General features: G+C 43.1%; 1 protein-coding gene across 2 annotated transcripts in view; it reads left to right on the top strand.

Annotated features, from left to right (window-relative positions):
• Nucleotides 1-9,242, top strand: part of fbxl6 (F-box and leucine-rich repeat protein 6) — a 36,188-nt gene that overhangs the window by 1,801 nt on the left and 25,145 nt on the right. Inside the window, exons 2-9 of one of the 2 annotated variants that reach the window (XM_063185927.1) lie at nt 749-907; nt 1,170-1,233; nt 2,030-2,161; nt 2,841-2,948; nt 3,680-3,793; nt 4,252-4,483; nt 5,206-5,446; nt 7,639-7,797. In XM_063185927.1, the coding sequence (XP_063041997.1) occupies nt 749-907; nt 1,170-1,233; nt 2,030-2,161; nt 2,841-2,948; nt 3,680-3,793; nt 4,252-4,483; nt 5,206-5,446; nt 7,639-7,768 (1,180 nt within the window). In that variant the 3' untranslated portion in view covers nt 7,769-7,797. Of the gene's footprint in view, nt 1-748; nt 908-1,169; nt 1,234-2,029; nt 2,162-2,840; nt 2,949-3,679; nt 3,794-4,251; nt 4,484-5,205; nt 5,447-7,638; nt 9,087-9,242 lie in introns of those variants that run through there. The other variant, XM_063185926.1, reaches the window with a different exon arrangement.

Raw genomic sequence — 9,242 nt, 5'->3', positions numbered from 1 at the left:
CAGCCATGGAGTATGGTAGGGCATGTACTGGTGAGACTGGAACCGCCAACCCTCTGATCTAAAGCCCATCTCCTTAACCCTATTCAGACTGGGCTTTTTTGGCATTCCTGGGCCTGGGGGGGGGGGACTCTTTTGACCCCCCCCATAACTCATGAACGGAATACAGTATGACTACGAAACTTGGGGGAGATGATCTACATATGGACATCTATGAATGACATAATTTTTGTGTAATTATCTGGTATTATGACGTCATTATGACATCATTATCTTAATATGCCCAAAATCTCGCCATAATGCATTTTCCATCAAATTTAGGTAATGCACTTAAATTTTAATGATTTTATGCTTCAAACCACTTAAATGCTCACAAAGTTGTCCGATGCTAATGGAAATAACAAAAAAATATAAAAATATATGGCGTCATAGATATGGTAAAGTGATTTTTGGTCAGACATACCTGTCAGAAAACCGTTGCCATGGCAACGGTAAAAATGATAAACCTAATCTTTCGGTACTTAACTGTAGCCAACTAAATGTTAGGAAAAGTCACAAAGTTTCGTAGTCATAGCTTAAGTCGTTCAGGAATTATACAACATCAAAGTTGGTGCGGGCACTTTTAGCCCCCCCCCCAGTCTGGATAGGGTTAACCACTAGGCCACGGCTTCCCCGTAGCATGCATACAGCTGTTAAAAAGGTATCTCTCTATTGTATTAATCTGTAACATTAACACTATTTGATTTCTAAGGGCTGCGAGGGTGTGCAGGCTGTGGAACGTTGCTGCGTCCAGCCCTTGCCTGTGGCGAAGTGTGACCGTTGGCTTTTGCTGGCTAGAGCCGGGCAAGAGCCAGCTTCCCAAAACAGAGATGAGAATCCAAAATACCATGAGTTGGCTGGCACAGAACAGGTCAGTACCTTTTTTAGGAATGCAACCTGGCTGTAAATGTGTTTCAGATTTCTGTGGTCCAGTCCTTACATTGCTGTTTGCGGTTTAACTTCATGTACCGGTACATGTCTGTTGTAGTTTCTTTCCATTGAACTCAAATCCTTTTTCGCATACAGTACACATTTTTAATGTCTGAAAAGATTGAAATATTGAAATATTTTTTTTAGGTCAATTGCATGTTTATTCATGCATTGTAATTGATCTCTTCTTCATGTTTTTGTAGACTTTCACAGCTCAGGGAATTTTCACTTTGTCACTGGAAGAAGAATGTGGACTATGCTCTTCAGGTAAGAACATATTGATTAGCCCATATGGCATATTTGGACTGCTTGCATCATGTGTGGCCAGCATAACAGTGTTATCATTGAATGCCAGTTATATCACAATGAGCTCAGTGATGCCACAGGAATAGGAGGCATACCGTAGTGTTACTGGATATGCATTTACAAGTCAATCATCATCCAAAACCATCAATTGTCCTTAAAGGAGAATTCCTACACATTTCAACACCTAGATGTATTTCTCACACTAGCCTTGGCTTGTCAGTACCCAATGACAAGGCTTTTTTTGTTCAGCCCTCTCTGAGATATTGGGCTTTTAATGGGGGCATGTTTGTTTACATTTTTTGAAGGAAAAAAAAGCAAAACAAACTGAAAATACTGCAAATATCAATCAAATTTGTCTGCTGATATTTGCATGATTATTGGGATGCTATTTTAAGTTTGGTAAGACTTGTAAGCATGCTCCCATTAGAATGGCCAATAGGATTTGAGGAAAGGCAAATGGCACATTGTCGGGTAAGTCAAGGGTACTATGAGCAATGTTGAAAATGTCAGGAATTCTCAATCCATACTTTGTTGTATTTGCTTGCATTAAATACAGTACTGCCCTGAAGAAGGCACTCATGCCGCTACGCGTGGGCCTTGTTTTTAATATGTCCATGTAGGACCTGTCGTATCAATAAAGACATTTTAATTTGGAGTGCCTTAGTCAGAGAATTTATTCTCATTTTTTGATCCATTAAATACAGTCCACTCGACTTAACGTGTATTTTGTATTTGTATTTGCATTGCTATTTTGCAGGCTGTGTCTGAGTGCTGCCCTCATCTCATCTCTCTGAAACTGTCTCACTGCACCGGAGTGACTGACAAAGCTTTCCAGAGCCTGGCCATCCACTGCCACAAGCTGGAGAACATAGACGTGCAGAATACTGATGTAGGCTCTTTTACATTACATGCCATGGCTCTAACTTTTTCATAGATAGATAGATAGACTTTTATTGTTGTTCTCAGCACCATAGGAGCCTTCTCACAGCCTACATCAGGCATACATAAGGCATTCATAACAGACATCAAGACATTAAACACAATTGAACATTGACATACTAGACATTGATGACATACTAGATACATACCCACTCAGACACTGACAGACAGCACAGAGCACAACATCGATGACAGACACTATTATACATTCCAGGAGGCTCAAATGCAGCCTGGTCACTATGGGATGTTGTTTAGTGCAGTGATGGCATATGGAACATATGGATGGCATATGGGGGGGGGGGGGGGTTGAGGTTGAACATAAACAAAGGCCAAGCAGGGTTGTTGCATTTCAGTATGGTAATTTTTAGATTAAGGTTCTGCTGTGTATTTTAAAGCAAACATGTGCACACCCGTTGAAAAACGTGCATTCAGACCTGTAATTTCAATTACTTATGTCTTGAATTTTTGTTTAGTTCGGTCCTTTGATTTTTCTGCAATAAAAACACTATAATGTTTAAAAGATTGAATTGAGGGTTGTATTGATTACATTTGACTTCTTGATGACTTGAGCACTTACTTTATTACTTGATTACATTTGATTTCTTGACTATGTTTCTTTTTTTGTACAGGTCCAAGGTGAAGGACTTGTCACATTTCTGGAAACCCATGGGCATCACATCCAGAAGATTTCCTTCAGCCATGGCTCCAAGAGTGAGAAAATACTCACAGTAATATCGGTGAGTAGGGTAGTTAATTCAAAGCACTCATTTACTCATACTCATAAACCTATCAGTTAATGTGTTATAACAACCACAACAGCAGATAGGTGTCACTACTGAGTAAATAAATCTACCACAAGGTAATAGAATGTGAACTTACCATGTTATTTCATCACATAATTGCAGAGATTTTGCACATTAGTCTCAAGAAAGGGTGTGCCTAATTGATTTTAAGTTATAGCTTATAGCCAGTCAGAAGGCACACAACATAGTACCATAAAACACGCCATATTATATAGCACACTGTAACATGCAATAATAATTCATGGCGTTTGTGACGTCTTAGCTGATGTGTTTCTTCAAAATGTACGCAGAGAATGCATATGCATCAGTAGCACAGGTGCTGGACCAAACAGAAGATGAACTGAAGGGAAGTGATAAAGGTCTGCAACACTGTTCTATGCTCCCAAACAAAGTTTTTTTTTAAATATATTTTTTGGTCTTTTACAACTTTATTGATGATAGGATCGTGTGAGAGGTGGACAGGAAGCGAATGGGGAGAGAGAGACGGGGAAGGGTCGGCAAATGAACCTGGGTCAGCCGCATGGTAGACGAGTGCCCTACCGGTTGGCCTCGGCAGGGCCCCAAACAAAGTTTAATAGCACAATGTTTTGGACGCTCAGTCCTTCATCAAACCCTAAACAGTGTTGCGGACCTTCCCCTTCAATGTGTTTCTTCACCATCCACAGAAGGGCTGCTGTCCAGAGCTCCGTTCACTGGCCATCAACACAACGCTCAACACTGGATTCTCCCAGCTGGCTGTCTGCATCCCAGCCTTGCAGATCGGCTGCCCCAAACTACAGGTCAGTGCTGGCTCATGTCAGGGCGTTCGTTTTTTGGGTCTAATGCTTTTGTATTCTTTGCTGAGGTGTACAGAGTGAAATGAGAGGTACTGCCACAGTGCATCGGCCTGGATCTTATCCCAACTCAACCAACTTTCTTTGGCCCACCCCACTCATCTCTCTTTATTATTGTATTTCGGGTAAAGATCCCAAAAAATGTATTTTTTTTGTTTTTTTGAGGCCTTCCAGCTTTTATTATTGCAGGACAGTGGAGAACAGACAGGAAATGATTGGGAGAGAGACGGGGGGAGGGCCGTGTAATGACCCTGGTCGGACTCGAACCGGGGTTGCCCGTGGGCATGCAAGTCCAAATGTGGGGGGCTCAGCGCGCTGTGCCACAGCGCCCCACCAAAAATGTACTTTTAAGAAAGGAATGTTGACACTGTATTTATACACTGTGCTTTCACCCCCACTGTTAGACGTTCAGCATGATGAACGTGATGCTCAGGCCTAAGATGATCCGCAACGTGCCGGCGTGTGGGCCGGGCTTCCCGCTGCTGGAGGAGCTGTGCATCGCCACCACCTCCATCTCCTTCTTCTCCGATCAGGACCTCCACAGCCTGCTCCACAGCTCCCCCCGGCTGCGCGTGCTGGACCTGCGCGGCTGCTCGCGCGTCACGCCCACCACCCTCTTTGCCCTGCCCTGTCAAGGTGAGTACTAATAATTAGTAGTGATGGGCAACCTGGATTCAGAAGATACAATTCGTATTAGTGCCACATATTCCAAATGACTCGGTTTTACCTGTCCAATTCAACCAGGTGATTGCCTAATTGGACAGGTGAATCCAGGCCATTTGGAATCTGCGCCATTGGATTGTAGATTCTGAACTGAAATATGGTTGTATTGTCATTTCTGAACCTGCAATAATTTGTCTTGGCAGTTGCAACATTTGTGGTAAATATACATGATCCATTAATTTTCTGTTACCAGAGAGTTATTACTGTTAGAAGAAAAAGAAAAGATACTGTAGTCTAGAATATTAAGTTTTAAAGGTGATATTAGAAAAGAAAAACACACACATTTGTTTTTGCTTTTGTAACTAATGCGAGGTCATATTCACGATAATACACTACACAAGACCAACCATGACTGCCAATAGAGAGCGCCATTTAGCTTAGAATGGTTCCTTGCAATCCCTGGTCGTTTTGACAGGGTGCGTTAAATCACACTTTCACATTTTTGCATCAATCAAATCACTCTGTGGTGTTAATAATATATACATCAGACCCGGGTCACCGGTTGTTAACACCGGTGTAACTGTACGCTGTCGTAGCCCATTGAGCCACCTATTTATTTATTTTGTTGTCATTTTCATGTCAACGCTCTCTGCTTCCGATCCTAACCCTCCTCTCCTCTCCCCACCCTACTCCAGACCTGGAGTGTCTGTTCTGGGGCCTGTACTTCAACAGCACGTCGGCGGTGTCCTCCAAGAAGGGGCTCCACCTGCTGGCCCAGAAGTGGAGCCGCACGCTGCGGGAGCTGGACATCACCAACCACGCCTTCTCCGAGGAGGACCTGGAGGTGGCCCTGGGGCACCTGGCGGTGGGGGAGGGCGCCCACGCGCTACGCCTGCTCAACCTCAGCGGCACCAAAGTCACCTCGCAAGCCCTCAGGTACTACCACCACACAGACAATGACTGAAGGAATTGCTGGCCGCCTTCGTGATGACGAATTGCTGCTTTTGCTGTGCAGCGCTCATGTGCACTTTACCATTTCAATGCATTCTGGTTAACCCATTTTAGCCTGATGACTCGTATGTTGTTTGACCTTTGGTGCCTGGAGTCACATATACGCTGCATTCGGGCTCTTGAGATTTTAGCTTTTTCAATAAAGATGTGGGTATGTTGCAACTGAATGAACACATTCAAATGCAGGATGAGGGTCTTAGAATTTAAATGCAACTTATTTCCCGTTTTTATGTGCACCAGAGGCTGAGCTATTTAGGTTTTTATAGGCTGTGGGCAACTTTCCCAGCAAGGGCTTTGGCTTTCAATTTTGCAGGTGCTTTAGGCATCAATGGGTTAACCACACAGCAAAGGCAGCTATGCGCCATCACAAGTGCGGCCAATTTTTGGGAGGAAGGGGTGGGGATATTGTTTTGCCTTTACTGAACAGGACAGTTTGAGAGGAAACAGGAAATTAATTGGAGAGAGAGACAGGGGAGTATGAGGACACAACCTCGGAATGGAATTGAATTCGGGGTTTTGATGTAACAGTCAGCACTGGCTGTTTCAGCCATGGTCAGGGCCTGAGTGAAAGAATGGAATTGAACCCCCTTGCACAGAGCCTATGTTGTAACCTCACTGCTACCAAAGTCGTAATAACAAACTCCTAATTTGTTCCTTAAAGGGGTATGCCACTATTTTGGGGCTTAATACAGTTAAAATCGTTGGCCAGGGTTTATTAAGGTGGTAAAGTGTGTTATTTTTCATGTAAGCCGTTGTCTTGCTTGAAGAGACGGGGGGTAGTCAATGGGCGGCGCCGACAAAATAGAAATCGTCTCTAATTGCTGTCCGGCATCGGCGAATGACCGCGGACATCGGCGCCGGTGTGCGGGGTTCTATTGTGCTCAGCACTTTGTTGGAGCCAATGTTACGTAAGCCCTTAACCTGCCAAAGTGAATGAATGGAATCGCCATGGCAATAGCCATTATACGCTAAGGAAGGACTCTGAGAATGAAACAGTTGTGGCCGAATAAATAAGAAAACAGACAACCCTGAAGAGTGCTGTCCTTTGCCTCTTTAACACAGCAGTCAACAATGACTACGTTACCTGTATGTCACTGTCCCAAGTGTGATGATTAGACATAAATTAGACAAAAATTGCTTTTGCGAATGTATAGGCCTACACATTTTCCTGAACGGAATGTCCTGAATAACCCACCCCAGGCTGTTAGAAATGTGGATGTGCTAGAGGGAGCACTCCTATGTAAAATTGGGTGAAAGCCAATATCCTCCTGAGTCTAAATGTCTGCAGCTGCCGGTGTGATTGTGCAACTGATGTGTGTAATTAAGTACGCTCACTTGCTCAGCTGGTTCAGGGGGTGCATAGAATGGAAAACTGTTATGCTTTTGCTGTGTCGAAATAGCCATTGTTAACAAGCTGTGGATATAGTCCTTGCTGTCATACAGTGACAATGGTTGTGCCCTCCTGTAGATAGCTAACGAGAAAATAACCACTAGCTCTAGCGCTTCCTGTGTTTTGTTTCACCATTGTTTGGAACTCAAGTCGATCAATGGAACAAAAGGGGGAGGAAGAAAGAATGGATGATGATGGCATCCCCAAACAATCTTGTGACTTGGTATCAAAAACTGTGGATTGTTCTGTTTCCACCAGTGGAACACTGTACTGGTTATTGAAAAGGCTTAACCCCTTTAAATGTACACCACTGACATGACACAGAGAGTGTGTGTGTGTGTGTGTGTGTGTGTGTGTGTGTGTGTGTGTGTGTGTGTGTGTGTGTGTGTGTGTGTGTGTGTGTGTGTGTGTGTGTGTGTGTGTGTGTGTGTGTGTGTGTGTGTGTGTGTGTGTGTGTGTGTGGCTCCTCTGCTACTGCACATGGGACTTGTCTTGAGAGTTTTGTTACGTCTTTTATTCATGTTGTGAAATGCTATTGACTCAGAGTTTTAGTTGCGCACACACACTAGCAAGTTCAAGCGTGAATTAAGCACAAGTGTATCTGTATCTGTCATCTGGAGATGGTGCATAGCATACAGGGAGGTGTGCATGAAAGGTGTCATAAAGTTCTGCTTTATCACCGAGCGCTGTCACTGGTCGTAAAAACTCACTGTTTGTCTGTTCTCAGGATGCTGATTGGTCACGCGGTTGCCCTGGATTACCTAAACCTGTCGTCATGCCGATACCTTCCCAGGGGGATGAAGAAGTTGTATCGAGGCCAGGAGGACATACGTCAGCTGCTTGACAAACTAGAATAGTGACGTTGGATGTAGCATTTAAAGACCAGGTACACTACACATCACTTAAAGCAGGGGTGGGCAACCTATGTCTCGAGGGCCATTTGCGGCCCTTGAAGCTGTTTTATCCGGCCCCCGATATAATTTTAATGTTATGCAGCTTCACATGAAAGTTGACATATTTTGTAAAGGAATCTTAGAAATTACATTTGCAATACAATTAAGTTACATTCAAGGGACCTGTGGGAGGTGGGGTCTCTTTTAAAGGTGGCTGCTTTCAATATAGGGCTAAAGTGCAGGGGAAATCCTGGTTTGTGTTCATAATACGACCCTCGGATGACTTTTACGGCCCTCTGAGGAATTTGAAGTGGCCCTTTGAATGAAAAAGGTTCCCTACCCCTGAGTTAAAGGAACTGTCCATCATTTTTTGGGAAATGCTCAATTTGCACCACCGATTGAAATAATTGAGTTTGACCCTTCTCCTGCTCTGCCGGCTGTTCTCTGAGACTGGTGGTATTACGAGCAGACATACAGTTGAAGAAAGTCAACGGAGCACCTTCAGATGTGGATATTTTACTGTTTTATAGGGCAAGTGTAGTCTTTTACTGTTTTATAGGGCAAGTGTAGTCTTTTACTGTTTGATAGGGCAAGTGCCAAGACTGCATTTGCCCAATAAAGCAGTAAAATGTCCACATCTGAAGATGCTCCGGTGACTTTCTCTTTTGTCTGCACCTACTAGTCCTTTCCCGTGTGAGGCATCAGATTGTGAAGTGCAGGAGCACGGAGAATATCTTTCTTTTCTGGTGATATTACCTCTTTACATGTATCATGTGACACATGCTAAGAAATAATATCACCAGAATCAGAGAACGCCTGAGAGAACAGGAGAGAGGCAAAACTCAATTACACCTAACTGGTGGACTGGTCTCCAAATGACTCCAACTACAACTACTGTGGTGCTATGACGTGTTGGAAGCACATAATGGTGAATAATTAAAAAACTGCTAATGCAGTTGGATTAAGTGCCAGTGACCAAATGATACCGTGCCATTGAAGGAACAGAAACAAGAAAACTGTCAAGTACTGACAACTCATTAGAATCAGGTCATGTGTTGCTGTTATTGTTCCCCACATGGACGTTTAAAGACCTTTTAATTAGCCGGTTTAGAATATTTTTTATATGCATTTTTTGTAAGTACCGTAATTGTTTTTTTTTTATACCAGTGTGTCTAATGATTGTAAATAAAAACCACTGCATGTGTTGACATTTTAGGCTACTGTAATTACCTGGATTCAATATTGGAATGTGACCATAATAAAGATGCTTCAGATGACAGAACATGATGCTTGAATGGACTGTAAATATTTGGGAGAACAAGAACAAAAATATAGTGCTACCGGTGCCATCTTTTTCCAAAGACCATTCTATAGTTCAACATTAGCATTGAATGCATTATATAAATGCACATGATTTAAACCTTTTAGAGTGGTAATA

Source organism: Engraulis encrasicolus, chromosome 20, assembly GCF_034702125.1.
Source record: "Engraulis encrasicolus isolate BLACKSEA-1 chromosome 20, IST_EnEncr_1.0, whole genome shotgun sequence".
Lineage (NCBI taxonomy): Eukaryota > Metazoa > Chordata > Actinopteri > Clupeiformes > Engraulidae > Engraulis > Engraulis encrasicolus.
Note: the sequence above shows the minus strand (reverse complement) of the source record. Positions and strands in the feature narration are given on the sequence as shown.